A 22,998-nucleotide genomic window follows, 5' to 3' on the forward strand; every position below is an offset into this window, starting at 1 on the left:
TTTTTAAAGATTTTATTTATTTGACACAGAAAGAGAGAGAGAAAACAAGCAGGGGGAGTGGAAGCCGCAGGCGGAGGGAAAGGGAGAAGCAGGCTCTCCACTGAACAGGAAGGGAGCCCAATGTAGGGCTTGATCCCAGGACCCTGGAATCATGACCTGAGCTGAAGGCAGAGGGCTTAATGGACTGAACCACCCAGGCACCCCAGACATTGTTTTTTAAAGTAACAGCTATAAAGTAACAGCTGAAGGATAAACCAAAAACTAACAAAAAGTGTTAGGTATAAGGCAGTGCTATAAAGCAGAACATTCTGCAACAATGGAAATGTTGTGTGAACTATCCAATGTGGTACCCATTGGCCACCTATGGCTAATGGCAATTGGAACCTTGAAATGTGGATAGTACCTAAAGGAAAGAAACTTCAAACTTTATTTAGTTGCAACTAATTTAAATTTAAATAGCCACATGGAGCTAGTGGCTATTATATTGAAGATCAAAACATATGGGGAGAAAGGACAAAGGGGATTAATTATGTAAGCACATTCTGTAATATATCTTGTTATATACTGGAGTCACATGTTTTAAAAGAATGGAACTGGAGGGTATTATGCTGAGTGAAATAAGTCAATCGGAGAAGGACAAACATTATATGGTCTCATTCATTTGGGGAATATAAATAATAGTGAAAGGGAATATAAGGGAAGGGAGAAGAAATGTGTGGGAAATATCAGAAAGGGAGACAGAACATGGAAGACTCCTAACTCTGGGAAACGAACTAGGGGTGGTGGAAGGGGAGGAGGGCGGGGGGTGGGGGTGAATGGGTGACGGGCACTGATGGGGGCACTTGACGGGATGAGCACTGGGTGTTATCCTGTATGTTGGCAAAATGAACACCAATAAAAAATAAATTTATTTTAAAAAAATGTTTAATTATATAATAATTGAAAAGACAAAATTAATACAAGGTAAAACAATCTCTCAATTTAGAACACTCTAAAACAAACCTATCAAATTAGTGGCATAAACAGGTAAAATAGAGATTTAACTTACTTCAAATGACTTTAAAATACAGTATTTTGATTATAAATCTCTGGTAGCATACATTCTAGGAACAAAACTAACAGAAATGAAATGTCAATATGCACACATTAATCTTATTTTATTCCGAAACTATTATATGTACATTGTACTATAAAAGAAAATAAGTAGTTTTGTTCATGTCATTAGTAACCCAGCTTTTTAGTAAAAGAGAAAAATATAAGAAAAACTATCAATATATGCTCATGATCATTTATCTTTAAAAAAAATACTTATTCTCCTCAGCTGTCCACTGAAAGGACTAGAAATAGTGACAACCCTAAACAATGAACATTTCTAGTGTCCAGGTTATAGTTTCTAAATAGCAATTCCTAGTAAAAGGAACAACTCTTTGAAGGTGGCCTATTCCAGGACTGGGCCAGTAAATATACAATGACCCTGGAACACCTACATGAGAAAGAAATATATCAAACAGGAATAACTGCATGTCAAAAGGACTCAATAGCCAAAAGAACATTTTGATTATCAAAAGTAATAATGACAAAAAAAAAGTAATAATGACTAACAGCACTGGATTAGAAACACACACCTATAAAAACTAGAAGCTTATAATGATAATAATAAAGACATCCCTTTTAGGGATTATTAGACCAATTCACTACTCTGAGAATTTATAAATCGTCAAGCATTTATGCTATTCCAAAAAAAAAAAAAAAACCTTTTTTCAGGGTTTCCCTTATTAAATAATTCCAGTTAAATACAAAAAGAATGGAAAATTACCTTTTTTCAGGGTTTCCCTTATTAAATAATTCCAGTTAAATACAAAAAGAATGGAACATTAGAATCACCATTTCACATCTCCTAGTGAAGCAGTGAATCAATGCAACCCAGGACAAATAACCCAGTTTTTCCAATAAATCAAGGGCACGGAAACAAAGAGAATTGTCTTAGAAAAAAAGATGTAAAAGATCAAAAATGTATAATGACTGCAATGTATGGACCTTGCCTGAATCATAACTTGACCAATTATTAAAAAAAAAAAGAAAACATCTTCGAAAAAAAAGAAACTTCAATATAGACCACATAATATTAAGGGATTATAGTTAACATTTTAGATATGATTAAAGCCACAATGGTTTACAAGGTGGTAATTCAAACAAAAGCAAAAAAACAAAACAAAATCCAGAGGGCTTTATTAGAGATGCATAACAAATTATTTACAGATAAATTGACATTATGCTTAAAATAAGCTTTATAATTCTCCAGGAGAGAAAAATGTAGAAGTAAAGGAGAGGAAACTGGATAAGAGTAGGGGAATAGATGGAAGAACACTGACAATGCAGTTGAAAGCTAGAGTTCAGCATGGGGTATATAGGAGTTCATTATACCATTTTTTAAATGCAAATTTAAAAGCATCCCCAAAACAAAGCCCACACATGAATGTGTGTTGTTAACCACGGGCGCACAGCTCCTCAGTTTAATTTCCTAGGGTTCCTGCCACAGGACTCCCAAAGAAAACAGAAAGATATTGAATTTAAATTCTTTTGAATAAAGCCTAAGAAGGGCCAACCTCATTAAAAGCCTATCAAATAATTAACAAAACAGTTACTGAGAATGTACCATGCTCACAGTAGCTAAAGAAAAACAAAACAACTTGCTAGACTTTCCAGGCAAAAGACACAACATAGTTCCTCTCCTCTCAGATTTTATAGTCTATTAGGAGAGACAAATGCAAAAATAATTATTCAATAATGTATAGTATGAGAGGACTTCATAGAAAGGGTAAAGCATGAAAAATGAGGAAACAGTATCTAACCAAAAGGCAGTTACATAGCTTCCAGACCCCAGAGAAAGGAAGAAAGTTGTCCAAAGACCCTGAAAGTCTGAGAGTGAAAGGTGACAAGAGAAAAAAAGGGCAGTGAGAAACAAGAAGAAGCTGTGTGCCCTGCAAAGGAGTATGGCTACACATGGAAACAAAGGGAAACAAAGCAAAGATTTTAAGTAGAACTACTGCATCACGTTTTCATTTCTAAAGGACCACTTTGAGAATTAATCAGTGCGAGGATAAATTACAAGCTGAGACTGTGAGAAAAAAAAAAAGCAGGATCTCACTGAAGTAATCTAGACAACAAATGAGGGTCTGAGCTAAGGTGATCTTGATAGGAATTTTAAAAAGTAAGCAAGATGTAGCTATTAGGAGACAAAAATTTATACATGGTGATTAACTGCATATACAGAAAGAAAAGTCAACAATGACTTCCAGGTTTCTAGCTCATTCAACTGTGTGGATGATGGTCCCATATGCTGAGACAGGAAAATAGGAGATGGAATTGATTTAAAATAGAAAAAAGGGATCTCTGGGTGGCTCAGCGGTTTGGCGCCTGCCTTTGGCCCAGGGCGCGATCCTGGAGTTCCGGGATCGAGTCCCACATCGGGCTCCTGACATGGAGCCTGCTTCTCCCTCCTCCTGTGTCTCTGTCCCTCCCCCACCATGTGTATCATAAATAAATAAATAAATCTTTAAAAATAAAAAAATAATAAAATAAAATAGAAAAAAAACCCATTATATTCAGTTCTAGAAGTGTAAGACTAAGATGCTCACAAGTGTTCCAGATGTCCACTATCTGGTAGAAATCTGAGTATAGATTTGATAGTCAGGTGAGCAATATAGTTCAGAATTATCAGGATACAACTACAGCTACAGTAATGGATGAGAACAATCTGGAAGACGTAATGGATGCGATCGATCTGGAAGACAGAAGGCAGAGAAGAGTCCACAAAGGAGATCACACAGGAGAGACCACAGGAGCTAGAAGAGAACCAGAACCAGAACCACAGACTCAGGAGAGAGTGACATGTTGCAGTGCATCAGCTGTGCCCACTGCTCCAAGGCGGTAAATGTGGTCAAGGGAAGCAGGGGGGTGGGGGGTCCACTGGATTAGGAAATTATGTATTTATCAGTGAGTTTGGGCAGAACAATTTCAGTCTGGTAGTTCAGTCTGGCCAGATTAAAGTGGTTTCCAGAGTTGACAGAAGAGAAAGAAATAGAGATTTCTAGTGTAAGTAAAGACTTCCTGAGGGAAGAAAATTTTTTTGGTGATGGGTAGGGAGGGAGGGCCAAAGAAAACCCCAAAACAAAAGAAAACAAAACAAAACCATAGGATGGTAGCTAAAAGAAGATACAACACGTCAAGGAAGTCGTTTAAGTGTTTTAAGACTAAAAGACCAATCCTTCCCTAAGTAAAAAGATAATCTTTAAATAGGCACTATAGATATCCATGAAAACTTGAGAACAAACATCTAAGCCACTGTTCTAGATTAAATAACCAACTAATTAATATCCATTTCCCATAACTAATTTCAACAAAGGCAATAATTTCAGGAATATTTTTAAAAAACCATTCACTGGACATCTGGTATGTGCTAGATGCTAAGGACGACTAAGATATCCTACTTGCTCTCAGGGACTCACAGCATAGCAGGGGAGACAGACACATAAATGGTTAAACATAAAACTACTTAAGAAATGCCAAGATATAAGTAAGCATAAAGTAAAATTGAAACACTTCAAGGAAAAGAGAATATAAACCAAAAATTCAACATTAGAAGTACCTATCTTTATATTTCATTCATAAAATTATCAAAATATTTCCAAAGTAGAGAAAGTTTTAGAGAATTACAATGTTTAGAGGGACCTGAGTGGTTCAGTCAGTTAAGCATCTGCCTTAGGCTCAGGTACTGATCCCAGGGTCCTGGGAGGGAGTCCCGCCTCCAGCTCCCTGCTCAGTGGAGAGCTTGCTTTCTCCCGCCCCTTGTACCCCCCCCCCCCTCTGCTGGTGTTCTCTCACTCTCTCTCTCTCTCTCTCAAATAAAAAAATAAAATCTTTTTAAAAATGTAAATGTTTAGGATTAACAAGAATTAAAAATATTCAAATGGGCAAAACTATAGAAAAAACAGTAACACACAGGACAAAGTGACCAGAAAATAAGAATCATCAAGAGAATTTCACTGTTAATTAAATAATTCTTTATGAATGTGTAAATGCACATTATTTTATGTGTTTAATTCTTAAACTTATCCAAAGATGAGAAACTAAATATCCTTAAATGATTAAAACAAGTTACCCATTTAGGAGTATGATTATGGAAAGAGTCTCATATAAATATGTATATACTGCCCTCATGGGGCAATAATATGTAGTTCATTAAAGTATAGGCAGGAAATGAGCTGGACTCCTTGGATATGGTTTAATCCTAATTATCCTAGCCAGTGAAGAAGCAATACTGGTGTAAGTAGTAACTTAAACCATCTAAAAATCATTCATATACATATTTCTGTTTATGCCAAGTTTCTTTCCTGATGGGGGAGCACTGACCTTGTATTCCAAAAGGTGTTGTAACTTCTAGGTGACCTGGACCAAAAATCCCATCCACAAATAATTCAGAGCTGATATTCCATGGGTAAATAAATTAGCCTTTGAATACCATTAAATAATGTTCTTTCTGTCAAACTTCATTGTACTACAGATCTCAAGTATCATTTATAAAAGTTAAAGATTAAAAAAAAATGACTTACAAGAACACATGTTGGGACTTCACGAAGAGAATATTCTGCTTTGTTAGGAAGATCTTGATTGCCCACCAGCTCATAAACAGCAGGATAAGGTAACAAGTTCACCAGTCCTAGAAAAGACTAGGCAGGGGAGAAAGAAAACACTGTCATTTAAATGGTGCATTCTTTTTTAAACCATATCTACATAGTAGTTTTACATCATACTGTAATGAGGGTTAATTTTTTAAAATAAGCCTCATTAACCTACATAAATGTGAAATATATAGATGTTAAATACCAAACAGCTAACATCAACAATAATCTGTGTGCTGACAATGCATAACAATTAGAATATATAGGAGTTGGAAAATGTTTTAAAATGTCTTGTATCTCTTGAAAAATGTGGTTTTGAGAAAAAAAATTAAATGATCCATCTTTCTCATTATTGGCATTGTGTAAGAAATACAAGAGAATAACACTGTGGGGCTCTGAAGCAACAGATAATAAATTCTATATATTCTCACTCTCAGGTGACAGGCTATCTTTATCCCTTAAACTACATTCACTGGAAATCCAACTAACCCAAATATTATCATTCATTTTAAAAAGCCATTGGAAAAAAAAAGCCATAGATTTCCCTATCAACACCAGATCATTTTCTGGTGCAATCTTAACAAGTTAATCTCTCCAGGAAGTTTTTAAGCTCTCACTCTCATTTCATCTTACTAAAAGCAGCTTGAACATTTTTTTCTCAGGCACAGTTCACTCTGGATCCCCTGCACAAATGCATGCAGTGGTTACTTATCACTATCAAGCCTAAACTCTTTCAAAGCACTTCTACTAATTAACATCTTTCTTCTCTTCAGTGTCAAAAGCCTTGTTTTCCATTATTCCTCAGCAGGAAGTCACTACTTCAGTCAATTCAATCTGCCTGTAGTCTCCTTCAAATAACTGCCACATATGCAAACCTTTTTACCCTACCAAAATACTCCTGCCTTCCCACTTACTAAGTATCCTGCTTCATAAATTTGCCACATTTTTTTTTCTAGAAGGCTTTCTAATGAACTCTATTTACTCTAGAAATCCTGTATTCTGCTAATACTTGTATAGGTTTCACGTTATTGTGTTAATTGTATTTATTTAAGCTTTCTGCTTATAACTATTAAGTTTTCTGCTTGTCATTTAAAAAATGTTTTAAGTGGATTAAGAAAATTTCATAATCAAATTAAGAATTCTCACTATAATCAGAACACGATAAAATTTAAAAGTTAATCCAATCTCTCACGTAATAGCTGAAAAAACCAGAGACCAGAGAAGTTAAGTGATTCCGCCAGACATGCAATCAGACACTTGGCAGCAGAACTAATTGGCATTTTCTTATTTTCAGGCTAGGCTACTCATTACAAATCCCAGTATACTCTTCAGACACTATTTAACAATGTCGCCTGTGCTACACAGTCCTTGTTTGAGGACTTGTAAGGTATAGTCTATTTTATCCCCACCTCCACCCTTATTATACCAAATGCAATATTCCTTAACAAGTAACAGTGGTTAGAATGAATATATTTAACAGCTGGTTTTAACAAATGTTGTTGTAGAAAGAAAAATGAGTTCTTTAAAAGCTTCCATTTCTTCCCAAGAATATTCCAAAAGTGAAGATGGAACTTCTAACTACTTCTAAGAAGGAACTAATTCACATACTCCTGATTTAAACTTAGTATCATTTGGATAATAGTTATCAGAAAGCAAAATGTCCAAATGTAATAACCTAGTTGCCACTTACTGAATGCTTATCTAAAGAATACTATGCAAGAACTGTTCAAAGAGAAAATAAAAATATCACAAACTGGTACCAAGGAAAGGATGTTTAAGAACTATGTCAATTAATTATACATAAAATGAACAACAGGGAAACTAGAGAGTTCATGGCCACTTAGGAAGCCACCTAGGAAAAATTCACCAATCATTAAGGTGTTACTACAAAGATAATTAAGATAGGTTTATATTTTTATTATTCATATATTCTATGAAAAAATAAATAAGTTAAAAATAGGAAATGCTTTATAATTTAAACATGTAAATATTTAATAAATGTTTAATATTAACCGAAATTTAGAGAGTTATAAATGAGTCTTATTTAAAATATCCTTCCCATCTACTGTAGACATGACAGATTACAAAAAAAAACTTTCAATAAATGTTCATCTGGACATCTGACACTGTCCATAAAGGTACTTGGTTTTTACAAATCTGTATCAATACCATACTGAGAGTTTTTATATTATTTCCATGGGTAAACATGAAACCCCCCTACCTCCATCTAAGGAATAAAACAATCTAGAGCACGTAGAATTGTGAAAACTTCTGATACGGTACTTAAGGTAAAAATAATTCAGTAATTATATTGAAACAAAACAAACTAAACAATTTTAAAGAAACCTGAGAAGATTTCAGCAGCTTGTCTCTAGGAGAAAAATCCACTTTTCATATAATAAGCATTTTTTAAAAAACATTAGCATACTTTTTGTAAAACTGTGATGCCTTAATACTTACATAACTCAAGAAAATATGAGTTCCCATAGAAACATAAGATATTGCTAATATCAAACATTAATTATCCTAAACTTTATATCAGCAGAAAACATTTTACTTCCATGTCTTGAAGAAAATAAAGTTTTGTAAGGTAATAGTAAGAAAATTAATTAAAGGTCAAATATTTGATATATTTTGAGAATAAAGCATTTTAAAATTAACCAAAATCAAACACTTTCTTATGAATTAAAACTCCTTCAGGTTGATAATGATCATCAATTCACTTATTAATTCAAAATACTTTAACACCAGCTGCTTATCAGCAATTATGCCAGATGCTAAGAATAAAAATATGAATAAGTAAAGAAATGGTCCCTGCCCTCAAGGACTCATACTGTAATATAGGACAAATACACTATTAGAGCATTTAAAATGGTTCTCTAAATGACCTGATGGTATCACACTATGGAGAGGATGGACTGGAGGATAATACTAAGGCAAAGCAGGGGAGGTGAGAGCTATGACTGCAAAGTAGCAGGCAGGTAGACAGGAGATGTGCTATGTTAATGAGTACTACCTTTATCCTCTAGGAAAAAGAACAAGGTTTTTCCGAAATAGTAATGGGAATTTCATTTTACCTTACAGATAGAAAGCTATAAAGGAAAAGGGTTTTGAGAGTAGACAATACTCGGGGTAAAGAAATTAAGATTTGGGGTTCTAAGAATGATATCAATTATACTTAATACACCAAAAATGTATTTTTAAGTGTCTAATGCAGATCAGAAAGCTATTATAAAAAAAGGAAAGTTTGAGATAAGAAAATCAAACCATTTTAAATTAATTTTACAACTTTCCAGTCTAAGCCTTCCTATTTTTTTTTCTTGCCTTACAGCACTAAGGCCTAATACAATGTTAAATTAGTAAGAGTGAATCCATTTTAGGTCCAGTATTTCACCATTAAATATGAGATTCATGTTTTTGATGGATAGTATTTATCAGATTGAATAAAATCTGCCAAGTTTTTATATCATAAATTGGCATTAATTTTGGCAAATCATGTGTCCATGTCTACTGAAATCATTATATGAATCTTTATTATTTTGTTAATAAAAAGAATTATAGTCTCATTTCAAACTGAGAAACCAACTTTCTGTTGTTTGGGATTTATCCCAACATGGAGCCTACTTCTCCCTCCTCCTGTATCTCTGCCTCTCTTTCTATGTCTACCATAAATAAATCTTAAAAAAAAAAAAAGATAGGTCCTTTAAAATATTACTATATACAATTTGATAATATATTGTTAAATATTTAAGTTCATACTCAGATATATTTGTCTTTTTTTTTTGGTAACAGTTTAGTCTCATCCATATCAATATTACGCTGGCCTCATCACATAAGTTAGTAACTGATTCTTTCACCTCTGTTTGTGAAAAAGCCTGTATGAGATTAGTGGGAGGTTTTTTTTGAGATTTTATTTATTTATTCATGAGAGACAAAGAGAGAGGCAGAGACCCAGGCAGGGGGAGAAGCAGGCTCCCCACAAGAAGCCCAATGAGGGACTCGATCCCGAACCCTGGGATCAGGCCCTGAGCCAAAGGCAGATGCTCAACGGCTGAGCCACCCAGGCATCCCCATTGTAGTGGTGTTCTTTCTCCTATAAGAGTTTCATAGAATTCACCAGGGAAACCATGCAGCGCTATGTATTTTGGTAAATGATTTTGATTTCTTGAACAAATACATAGCTATTCAGATTTTCTATTTTATACTGGGTGAGTTTGGGTAAGCATATTTAAGAAGTTTGCCAATTTTATCTTATTTAAATTATAGCATAAAGCTTATAATATTCCTTTATTATTCCTTAATAACTACGGGATCTTCAGTGAAACTCTTCTTTTATTCTTGATTAACTTTGGGTCTCTCATTTTTTTGATCAGTCTAGCCAGGGGCTTATTATTTTTTTAATAATTATTTCCAAGTATCGACTTTTGGTTTGTTACTTTTCTCATTTGTCTTTTTCTCTGTTTCATTGATTTCTGCTCTAATGTTTATTATTTTCTTTCTTCCATGTGCTTTGGGTAGAATTTATTTTTTTTCTAGTATCTTAGAGTGAAAACTTGACTCATTGATTTTAGATATTTCTAATATAAATATTATAAATATGCCTCTTAACACTACTTCAGCTACATTTGCAAATTTTCTATTTTATTTTTATTTCCTGCTTTAAAATATTTCCTAATTTCCCTTATAACTTCTTTGAGCTGTGTGTTTATTTAGAGGTGTATTTCCAAATGTTTGGGTTTTTATAGTTTCTAGCTTATGATACTTAAATTCACTGTGGTCACAGAACATAATTTGTATTATTCATAATTTTATTATTCATAAATTATTTTAAATTTATGTAGACTTAACACTCTAACTCAGCAAGTCTCTTGGTAAGCATGCTAAGTACTCTTGAAAAGAATATGTGTTCTGCAGTCACTGAATATAGTATTCTATAAAGAACAATTAGATCAAGTGATAACTAGTGATATTAGTATCATGTACCTGAGAACAGCCAGAAAGATGTTACATCAATTGCTGAAAGAGAAATGTTAACATCTTCAACTGTTACATTTGCCTATTTCTTCCTTAAGTTATTTTAATACTTCATATATTTTTAATCTCATTTCTAGGATCATAACTAATTTATCATTATTATATCTTCCTAATACATTTACATATTATGTTCAAATGTTTCTTAATCTGACATTATTTTATTTTCTCTCTCTCTGACATTAAATAAGGCTACTGCAGTTTCCTAATATATATTTTTCCTCTTTTTTTATTCATTGACTTTCAATTTATTAGTGTCTTTTTCATTAAAGTAAATTTCTTAGAAATAGTATATATTTGGATCTTATTCTGAAAATCTGCATTTTAATTATTTAGTCTCTTACATGTAATGCAGTTATTGATTAGCACTACTATTTTACTATTTGGCCTTTTTCCCCACCCCTCTTCTGTTCCCTTACTCTTCCCTCTCTGTATTTTGGGGTTATTTTTAGATTTTTATTCTAGTTCTATCTTTTTGCATCTTATTTAGTGGTTTTTCCAGGTCAGCTGTCCAATAGGCCTCTCTGTGGTGTTGGAAATGTTTTATTATTTGAACTATACAACAATCACTAACTACATGTGGCTACTGAATACTTAAGATATGATTAAATGGACCTGAGGGACTGAATTTTTAATTTTGGTTTTAAGTAGGTTTATATAGCTACATCGCTATAAATAAATATACGTAAAGGCTATAAATATATACAGCCATATTGTCTATCATATTCCAAAACACAGCTATGAGAAATAAGAGGAGGCTGGACTGGATATAAATTTAGTGTACCTCACTATATACTGAGGCCACATTATTGTTTTCTATAATTTAAAAGACAGTAAAATTAAATCCCAAAAGTAAAATTAAATCCCAAGTCATTACAGAGCAATATTTAGAACTGTAAGCTGGACAATGAGAATGTTTGCTATGAGTTATTTCTAGATAATTCAGTTCATAGTTTAGAAGAATACACATTTTTTAACAGAAATTAACCATTAGTTTATACAGACATTTCTAATTCAAAGCCAAAGAAGTTAAATAAAATCCCAACTTTAAAATAAAAATATTTTCTAGGGATTAAAAATTATTATTGTTCTACTTAATGTAAAATTTAAGAATCTTGAAACCACATAGATCTGGATACCATTATATATTTGCTTACCCTGTGTAGTAGACCTGTCATGTATATTACCCCTAAGTATAAAATAAATCCCACTATATGTCATAGTTTTCTTTTAAAGAGTCTTGGGAAGCCCAGGTGGCTCAGCAATTTAGCGCTGCCTTTAGCCCAGGGTCTGATCCTGGAGACCCGGAATCAAGTCCCACGTCAGGCTCCTTGCATGGAGCCTGCTTCTCCCTCTGGCTGTGTCTCTGCCTCTCTTTCTCTGTGTCTCTCATGAATAAATAAAATCTTTAAAATAAATAAATAAAGAGTCTTACGTATTTACAAGATATTAAGAGAAAAACAACAGGGTTTTCTTAAAGATTTTATTTATTTATTTATTTAAGAGAGAGAGAGAGAGAGCACATGAGCACTCCTGAGCAAGGGGTAAGGGCAAAGGGATAGCAAGACACAGAATCTCAAGCAGTATCTGCACTAAGCACAAGCCTAACACAAGGCTCAATTTCATATACCTGAGATCATGACCTGAGCCGAAATCAAGAGCTGGATGCTTAACAGACTGAGCCACCTAGGTACCCCAACAGACTTTTATACTCACTCACCTCTTGCTATTTCTTTTCAGTCTGAAAATCCAAATACCCATCTGGTATCATTGTCCTTCAAGCTGAAGAAATTCCTTTAGTGTTAAATAAAATGCAGGTCTGCTGTAAAATATTTTCTTAGACTTTAAGGTTTATTGCACTTTTATCTTTGGTTATTTTTGCTAGATACAGAATTCTAGGTTGACTGGGCTTCCCCCTTTTGGCACACGAAAGATGTTCTATTCTCTTCTGGCCTGCATAGTTTCCAATGAGACATCAGCAAACTTTTCTGCTGTTCCCCTGTATGTGTGATTTTATATGGCTTCTTTCATGATTCTTTTCCTTATCTTTAGGTTTCAGCAGTTTTTATGTCTATAATGAGTTTCGCTGCAGTTTCCTTTGTATTTGCATTCTTTGCATAGTCTTCTTTGGGATTCACTAAGTTTCTTCATCTATAAATTTACATTTTCCAAGATATTTGGAAATTTAGCTTTTGTTCAATATCTTTCTGTCCCATTCTCTTTTTCTTCTATTTCTGATATACTAATCGAACATATTAAAGCTTTTGATAAGGTCTCACAAATCATAGAAGTACTCTCTAGTTTCTCTCTGCTCTTCAGATTATATAATTTCTACTGATCTATCTCAAGTTCATGACTTGTTGTTCTGTCATATTTAAATATTCTGCTAAACTCATCTAGAAAATTATTTCAGATAAAGTTTTTAGTTCTAGAATTTCTATCTAGTTCTTTTATGCGGTTTCTATTTCTCTACTACAACTTCCAATTTGTTCATTCATTACAAGCATATTTTCCTTTGCATTCTAGTTATAAAAACTCCTTCAAAATTCTTATAGATTATTCCAATTTCTTCATCATTTCAATCTCATCTAATAGTTGCCTTTTTCTGTTCAAATCACATCTTATTCTTCATATGTATAGTAATTATGGATTACGTCCAATATATTGTAAAAGATATCATCCCCAATGCTGACTTTAATAGCTATCATGTCAAATTCAAACTCTAAACTCTGACCTCTGTGGTAAAGAGGTAAAGAGCATCTGACATTTGTTCAGTCCAAGTTCAGGGGAGGGTCTTATATTGGCATAGTGTACACAAAGAGTTTAAGTGTCCCCTAAGTACATCTTTTCAGAGATCTTCTTTCATCTTCCAGCTCCTGTGTAGCCCTGAAACTTTTCTGCTTTTTCAATGTTGTTAGAGTATGGGTATTTGTCTGTGGAGCACCAACTGGTACTTGCCCTCAGGCAAAAGTCTGTTAAATCCAGAATCTCAAGCAATACCAATCTTCGTATGCATACTGACTGCCTTCCATTTTTTTGTCTTTTTAGCCATTCCAGTGTTTTTAACAAGTTGGTTTTATAAGTGTTTTTCCAGAGTTTGTGTTTTCTACTGGAGGGAACTAGTCTACCATCATAGAAAGCAGAATTTCATTTTTTAAGATTTTATGACATCCTTTGAAACTATCCCAGGCTGCCATAAAGCCAAAGTCAGGAATCACTGTATCATTTAACTTTAGTGAAATTTGGGAAATATGTCAAATACATAAAAGCCACTGAGTTATAATAAAGTACTTAAAGAAGTACTTCGGAATTTTTCTTTCTTTGGCACATTACTCTAAATGATAGCATCTTATCTCTGCCCACTGCTCCTCAATCCCGATAACTTTTTTTTTTAAAGATTTTATTTATTTATTCATAGAGACAGAGAGAGAGGCAGAGACACAGGCAGAGGGAGAAGCAGGCATCATACAGAGAGCCTGATGTGGGACTCGATCCAGGGTCTCCAGGATCACGCCCTGGGCTGCAGGCGGCGCTAAACTGCTGCGCCACCGGGGCTGCCCATCCTGATAATTTTATACTAAATTTAAATCCAAGGGCAAAAAGCTTCCATATATATATTTTCCCCCCCTTTGGTCCCCTGGCTTTTGATTTAGAGTTTTGGAGGGGGGAGGGATGTTTTTTCATAGTAAGTCTACTGTGTGTTACTCTATATTAAGAGAAAAATTACAGTAAAAATATTGTGAAAGGAAAATATTCTTGCAAAATGCAATTCTCATGGAACACTGGTAGTGCTGGCCACTTGTTTTGGAAAAATAAAAAATGTAGAAATGAAATAAAGGAGAGAAGAGAAACTTAGGAAAAGCTGCTGGTTGCAACTATATACAGATAAAGTCTGGATGAAGTAATTTCTTTTTTTTTAATTTAATTAATTTATTTATTTTTAAGATTTTATTTATTTATTCATGAGAGACACAGAGTGGGAGGCAAGAGACATAGGCAGAGGGAGAAGCAGGCTCCCCATAGGGAGCACAATGTGGGACTTGATCCAGGATCCCAGGATCATGCCCTGATCCAAAGACAGACGCTCAACTGCTGAGCCACCCAGGCGTCCCTGGATGAACTTCTGAGAGAGATACTCAAAGCATTCCTTACCTTCTGACAGCTCCGGTCAATAGGATCCACTGGAGTAGATCTGGGATGAGTTACTCTAACATCATCTCTTCCGCATTCCAGATTGGCCCATAGTTCAGTTATAAGTGCATTAATAAATCCTAAGGAGAATTATTTTACATCATATTTACAGTATACTTTTTCTGGGGATTATGGAAGAGACATAATTATCCCTCTGACAAAATTAGTCCACAGTGACAAAAGACACGATATAAGTATGTGTCTGCATACTTGACCTGATAGAAATAACCTCTAACCTTGATAGAAATTATATCTCCTGTAGATCATTATTCCTTCATGATACCTCCCTGTCATAAAACTGTATGATTAAATTCTAAGACACTATTTCCCTGGAGAACTGAATTTTGAGTCTTAGTATTTATTCCCTGGCCAACAACTTCTGAGTATGTTTTTCTGAAAAAAAAAAAAAAAAAAAAGGTTTACACTTTACTCTGCAAATGGGCCAACAATGAAAGGCAGCTGAAAGGTGGTATATATGTGCATGCATGTGTGTGCTTGTGGGTGTGTGCATGTGTAGGAGATATCAGGAAGGAGGGTATGCACTTAAAGAGTGTGTGTTCCTTATTCTAATATAACTTTTTTTATAATTCTTATACTTAAGACAATTCATTTCACACAACTTTTGGCTCAATACAGTTTAAAGTCTCGTGAGTCAGATACTATATATCTAAATGAAAATGATTATTAAGGCTGACCATTATCTTCTTTTATGAAGAATCAAATTACATTTTTAAAAAAGTGTAAAACAGAACATCTAATCATAAAATCAGTAAGTTCTTAATAACAGTAGAGCAGAAAGTTTTCTCTGGTGTAAGAGAAAAAATGCAGGCTTTGAAATCAAGAATATCAGGGTTAAAATTATAAACCTGCCAGCTCAGTAGTTATATGTCCTTATACAAATCCCTTGACTTCTTAGAGCACCAGTTCTCCCTTTTGAAAACTGAAATAGTACTATATTCAAGGGTTGCCATGAAGTATAAATGGGATGATATATGTAAAGTTACTAATATAGTACCCTAAGATATCATAGGAACTCAAGCAGTGTTGGTCTTCCTTCCATTGTCTATAAAAATATTGCATTTAATCCTCTCATGAGAAACTTAATACTATGAGGCTTTGAAGTTTAATGACTTGACCAACAAGTAAATCTGAGATTAAATCTAGTCTCCAAATGTTTCTAATAATGTGCCCCTGAGTATGGCAATGTTAGATTTTATGCTAAAAGGAAAAAAATAAGTGGTTCAGTTTAGGACAACTTCTGCTAAAGAAATATGTTTCATAATACAAGTACTCAAAATTAGCCAAAAAGTTTTGAAGATACATTATAGTAAAATATTTTCATTAAAGAGAGAATCAGTCTTGATCAGTGAAGTTATAATTCATCAACCCTAAGCTTTGAAAAACATAACCATAGCATCTCTATTAGAGGTATGTTTTGTCTCCGGTTCAGGGTTCAGATAACCTTAAGATATATTAAGTTAGCAATGTTTAAACTTCTTAAAAATCTAATCCACAGTAGATAATACACGCTGACTGCAAAGACAGTGGTCAAAGCTAAGTGGTGAGAAGAAAGCGTTCAAAAAGCAAAAGAGGAAGAAGAGAAATAAGGAAATGGTATGTATGTGTGTATAGTAACTATTGGGGTTGTAAATCTTGAAGTATATTCAGGTCACTAAAACTGAGCATTAAGAAATCCTATAAGATTCAAAAGAAAAGAAAAAAAAGAAAAAAAAAAAAGAAAAGAAAAGAAAAGAAAAGAGAAAAGAAAAGAAAAGAAAAGAAAAGAAAGAAAAGAAAAGAAAAGAAAAGAAAAGAAAAGAAAAGAAAAGGAAAAGGAAAAGGAAAAGGAAAAGGAAAGGAAAAGGAAAAGGAAAAGGAAAAGAAAAAGAAAAAGAAGATAAAGAAAAAGAAAAAGAAAAAAGAAAAAGAAAAAGAAAAAAGGGAAAGAAAAGAAAAGAAAAAAGAAAAGAAAAGAAAAGGAAAAAGAAATCCTAAAAGATTGAACTGTACTTAGAGGGTATCTTTTTTGATTTATAAGATGAAGACAACTCCCTAAAGCATCACGTACGTCTCAGTTTATTTCATTATATTCCATTATTCTCAAAAAAGAGAACAAGGCTGTGTGTGTGTGTACACATATATCTTCAAGGGGAAAAAAATCCATTGCAATATCATGGAAGAGAAAAGATAAAGGAAATCCCATAACTTTCCCTTACCTAAGGCCTAACTTGGGAAAAAGAACTTTGGAGTAAATCTGAGAGCTGGTTGTGCCAGTTAAATTTTCTATTGGTTTGCTCATTTTATTTAAGATTATTAGAATTCTAATTAAAAGGAAAAACTTACCTGAACTTTGTAGTGCTATTGCACCTGCTGCTGTTGAGGCCACTTGGGTTACCAAAACTCCATAGCCAAACTTTTTATGCCTGCTGATCTAGCAACATAAGTAAAGAAGGAACGATGAAAAACAGGAAAATATAAAATGCTAATATTTCATTTACATGTTACATGTAGAGTTACTGATTCTTCCTATGAGAATACTAAACATTCTTTCAGGTAAAGATAATGAGCAGCAAAACAAACTCAGACACTCTATCATGAATTAATATTTTTGACTATCTTATTTCAGATACAGGTTCTGGCCCCAGCCTTAAAATTAAGTACTTTTTTTACCTCGAACAAGTCACTTCTCTTTTTAGATCTAAGTCTCTTCATACATAATAGAAGGAACTTTGACCAGATGAAGATTAACATGCCTTCCAACTTTAAATTCTATTTTTTTATTCCTTAGGTTAAATTTCCTCAAAAATAAATCTGTATCGATTGCCAGTTGAACTATACTTGTAAATAATAAAAAACTTTAAAAAATAATATCTTCTCAATGGTAATTATTTTTAGAGGAAATGTGGTATTTTTTCCCTAAGGTAACTATATATATATTACACACACACACACACACACACACACACAGAATCTTCTCATTAACACACAGGTTTCTAAACAATGTTGTAGAAGACCTTGGATAATTTATTATGTCACAAAGATTCATGGCAAAGTACAGAAGTATCACTCTTGGCAGAAAACAATATGGAAATAATAGACGTAAAAAAACCTCCTCCTTTTCAGATCTTAGTTATGACCAGGCTGGCTAATAAAATGGTTGACTTCTAAACAAAGCTAAGTAGCCATTCACAATTTATATTTTTTCAACATTTTGTTAAAAGGATCTGTTTTGATCAAAATTTTTTTGATCAAATTTTTAAAATATAAACTGTACATTCAGTTTTGAGGGCAAAAAAAGTAAAAAGTAACTAAAAGACCATGAGAAAGAATTAGATTTCTTCAATTTTCTGCCATTAATGTCTTCATAAGTTTGCCTTCCTTTTCCAATTTATTACTCGTATCTTCCACCTTCCTTAATTTACCAACATCAGTTCTGTAGTTAGATGACACAGGGATCCAGAAATATGAATGTCGTTTTCCCGCTTGCCCTCCTCCATAATAACTGAGAAAACACAGTATTTCAATCATCCCCATTGACCCAGCTGATTTAAATACTAGCAGCCAAGGGGCCTCACAAATTCACAGTAAGTACTGAAAAGGAAGAGGCAAAGAAAAACTTCAGAGTAACTTCTCTGAAGAGAAGAGATGCTTTACTAAAGGGAGACTTAGCCTTCATTAACACTGTTAAAGACAAATCTGAGCTTTAGTCTTACTGCTTTCAGTAACTAGGTGTGTGAGCATTCACAGATCACTTAACAAGCTGGGGTCTCTACTTTCTCTTCAGCAAAATAAAGGAAATGGCCTACTGGTTTTCTTACAAGATACCAGAGAATCTAAATTTTCAAAAAATGTCCTGAATAGCATAAAGCACCATTAAAGTATTGTATAATATTATAAGGTTGTGAGTTACTGAGATTTAGGGAACAGAATCTTCTATTATAATCACCAGGCTGGTATAAAGGAAGACTAGATTTTTGTTTACATTCATAAATGTTAAACAATGGTATCTACTCCTAGGTATATCAACACAATATTAAAAGTTGTGTATGCATTGTCTCGAGCATTTGATGAGAAAAAAAATTTCTTTGAATTGCTTGAATATTTTCAAATATGTAAAAAAAAATAAAAATAAAAACACAAATGGTTAACTAAGGACACAAGGAGATTCAAACTCACCAGCAGAGAAATTCAAATTAAAATGACAAATTCATTTATGTAAACTTAAAACCCCTGAGAAACCTCAATATTTAATATAGTCCGAATGTTTGTGTCCCTCAAAACTCACATGTTGGAATCCTGACCGCCAAAGGTGATGTAGTAAGTGGGACTTTGATTAGATCATGAGGTGGAGAGTCCTCATGAACCGGATCAGTACTCTTACAAAAAGATCCCAGAGAGCTCCCTAACTCTTATCCATGTGAGGACAGGAAACATCTATGACCAGAAGAGGGACCTCATACCTGACCACTGTGGCATCTTGATCATGGACTTCCAGCCTCCAGAACTGTGAGCAATAAATTTCTGCTGTTTATAAACCACTCAATTTATGGAATTTTAACAGCCCAAATAGGCGAATACAATATTCAACAAGAAATATACATGCCCAGGTATATTACACATATTAAACACATTAGTATGGAAGCCTGGAGTAGAGGGTGCATGTAGGATAAAATGGAACTGTGAGTCAGAAATGACATCGGAATAAAATTAATCAAGACAGACATCTCACATGGACAGATGAGGACAGTATGCCATAAAGTGAGGCATGTAAATAATTCTCTATACTTGAGGTCCATTTAAACCAGAATAATAAAAACACATCTGCACATACAAACCTAATTATCATAAATCCATGAACTAATGTTCATATGTTGTCTTTTTTTTTATGAAGAGATGGTCGGAGCCCTCCCGCATACACTACTTACTTTTCACAGCCAAAAACTCTCAGTTATTCAGAGGGTTAGGTAAAAGTAGGAAATTAGAACTGAAGAACAAATAAAATGGTATTTACAACCTGGTAACCTGGTAACATCAATATACAACAGCTGGCAGAAACAAAGAAGACACGTTTAAAAGCATACATATGATCCTATAAAGCCAAGTTCAGAGATGTTTATACTATCACAGCAAAAAGCTGAATACACTTCACTGAACTTCTGAGAAAAGGCTAAATTATACTGTACATTTTACTTAACAGTATTAGTAAAATCCCTCGGCAAGTAGGTTTTTTAAATGAGAGGACTAAATTTTTATTAACATTTACACCCGATGAGGTTTCTCCCCTTCCTAAAATTCCACCCAGTTTTAGTATAACCAGATGTTTCTTATACTTATAACACATCTGGATGGTTAACTATATTTTTCAATTCCATCTGGTTACTTCCCATCCTGTAAACATATCCATAGATAGCAACATCAACTCTAATGCTTTCCTGAAAAAAATAACAAGTTAAATATTACAATGCTATATGGTTTTTTAATTGAAGTTTAATAACCTCTTCACACAGAGAAGACAGAATAATGTTCTTTATAGCTTTTACAGCAACAAAAATTCTTTTTGCCTGCGGCAGATGGTAACTCATACCTGTAATTTTTTTGCATATCGGTTGAACATAAATGTCACACATTCGTTGATGGCACCTGTTCTTTGAAGAAATAGTAGTCCTTTGGGAGTGGCAGCAAAATTTACTAAATCATCTAACAAATTCTCTTCCCAAGCCATACTGAAACAGGTAAAAGAAAAGTATTCATTCCTTTATTACACTCAAAACTGAAAAGAAAATATTACAGCTTAATACTGGTGATAAACTTATAGAGGACACACTGATTGCAAAATATTCAGTTTAAAAAATAAGATTAAAAGTATCGTTTCCTTGATAGTGAGTTTTTATTATATTTTCTATCTCAGTAAGTTTCTTTCACTTTAATCAAATATTAACTACAGGTATCAGCATTTTTTATTACATCTAGGTTCTCTCATCTGTGCTTTAATTTCATTCTCTTCTCCTACTATAATTCTGCTGGGCCTGGAGTCTCCAAGTCCCAACTCTCCATTATTTCTATACTTTCTTTTCACTACAGAGTATTTATCTTCCAACATTCTAAAGGATATCAGGCAAAATATCTTTATTTTCATAGGTTTTTAATTTCACTTTTGGAGAGTGATATTTCTTTCCTCAAAACACTTTTTTAAGGGAAGGCCAATAATATTCTCCAGAGAAAAAATCTGAAACATTCAGAAGACACAGTTAATAGGAAAGTCAGAACTAGAAATATGGAATCATATGTAGATAAGCACTTCATTCAGAAGTACCAAAAGTAGAAAATGTACTACCTAACTGGATGCTCCTGTCTGGAAAGAAACTTTAGATCTACACATATAGTGAAACTGTGAATATGTAGAAGTGTACATTTTCTCCCTAAGGAAGTCACAGAAATCTGTTTTGGAAATGATTGTAAAGAAATTTGAAATCCAGGACTTTTCTGGATCAAAAAAAGAACTATTAGTACAGGTTTTGAAACATATATCCCTCTATACCAATCACAAAGGAATGGCCAAAGATATAACCATGTTTAAATAACAAATTCTACCATAGACAGAGAACAGAAACACAAAGAAATGGGCTCTACTTTTAAGGCAAATGCAGGCAATGAAACCAAATTTAGTTTCAGTAGGGTACAAATGACTAACAGAATTACATATGAGACACAGACCAGTGCTAGGCTCACTGCTTAAGACCTAGGTCTGAGCAAGACTAATAAAAATAATATACATTTAGCTGAATTAAAATAAAATTTATATATTAAAAAAATTACATTTAACAAAATACTTATATATGTATAACAGTCTCTAAAAGTAGGGCTTTGACAAGCCACAAGGCTAGGGGTACAGGAAGACACAGATCCTCATGTCTTGAAATGAGTACATTATCAATTTATTTTCTAGTTCTTCAGTTCTATCTGTGATGATATCTACATCATTACTGACAGGAGCCTCAAAATGCCAAGACGATATTTATTTAAAACACAACCATAAAAGAGAAAAACAATAAAACTGAGCAGGGAGAAATGAACATAAAAACATAAATAGGGAGAAACAGTAAGGGAAGAGTGAGAAAAGTAGGGAAAGAAGCAAACAAACAAAAAGACTCTCAAAAATGAACTCCCAAACTTTAAAAGATATCTAAAGTTAAGAGCTAGCAGAATCAACACTTATCAAATCAATCTATTCCAGCTGAAATAATTTCCAGAATTAATGACTAAAATAAATTTATGATATTCAAAGGAAGATTTTTAAAATTTTTCTATTAAAACTGAAGTAAAAAAGCAAAAGGAAAATAAAAACAGGTACTTTTTTTTAAAAGAAACACTGGAAATTTGGAAATAAAAAAACACAGTCAATTAAACACAAAGAATTACTGGATAGAAGAAAGGTAAAAAAAATAAATGTTTAACAAATGAGACATGGAGCACAGACTGAAAAGTCTCAACATATATCAAATAAAAGCAGTAAAAGAGAATTAAAGGAATATTTAAAAAGATAATAAGAATTTTCTAGATTTAAGGAAAGATATCACAGCTAAATTATAAGCTGTGAGAAAGGATATGACCTATAAGAGAAAGGTGATTATACTAACAGATTTGTCAGTTACTATTTATTCCAGAAGAAAATGGAATAATAGCTTCAAGCACTAATGAGAAATAATTATCTAGCAAAACTTTTATCCCCAGATAAACTATCAACTACTACTTATGATAAGTGAAACTATCAACAACCACTGAGCCTGGGTGATTCAGTCAGTTAAGCACCAGACTCTTGTTTTCAGCTAGGGTCATGTCAGGGTCATGGGATAAAGCCCTGCATTGGACTCTGCTCAACATAAGTCGGCTTGGGCTCCCTCTCTCCCTCTCCCTCTGTCTTCTCTCTCTCTCTCAATAAAATCTTTAAAAAAAAGGGGGGGGGAGGGTGAGAGAGAGGGTGGGGGAGTGGATGGATAGAAAGAACAAATACCACATTGAAGGGTGGGTTTGTGGGCTGGGGGAAAAATAGTCATTTTCAGATATAGAGGGAATATCAGTTAAATGCTCTTCAAAC

The 22,998-nt window shown here is 33.5% G+C and overlaps 1 protein-coding gene across 2 annotated transcripts in view; it reads right to left on the bottom strand.

Moving 5' to 3' along the window:
• Positions 1–22,998, bottom strand: part of TBC1D32 (TBC1 domain family member 32) — a 203,485-nt gene that overhangs the window by 103,054 nt on the left and 77,433 nt on the right. For both annotated transcript variants that reach the window (XR_005986056.1, XM_041743860.1), the window contains exons 19-22: positions 20,488–20,626; positions 17,247–17,334; positions 14,865–14,983; positions 5,613–5,729 (exon numbers count right to left, since the gene is read on the bottom strand). Coding sequence is in view for 1 of the 2 variants with exons in the window: in XM_041743860.1 (XP_041599794.1) it covers positions 5,613–5,729; positions 14,865–14,983; positions 17,247–17,334; positions 20,488–20,626 (463 nt within the window). In the remaining variant the exon portion in view is untranslated. The remainder of the gene's footprint in view (positions 1–5,612; positions 5,730–14,864; positions 14,984–17,246; positions 17,335–20,487; positions 20,627–22,998) is intronic.

This window comes from Vulpes lagopus, chromosome 2 (assembly GCF_018345385.1).
Source record: "Vulpes lagopus strain Blue_001 chromosome 2, ASM1834538v1, whole genome shotgun sequence".
In the NCBI taxonomy this organism is placed as follows: domain Eukaryota; kingdom Metazoa; phylum Chordata; class Mammalia; order Carnivora; family Canidae; genus Vulpes; species Vulpes lagopus.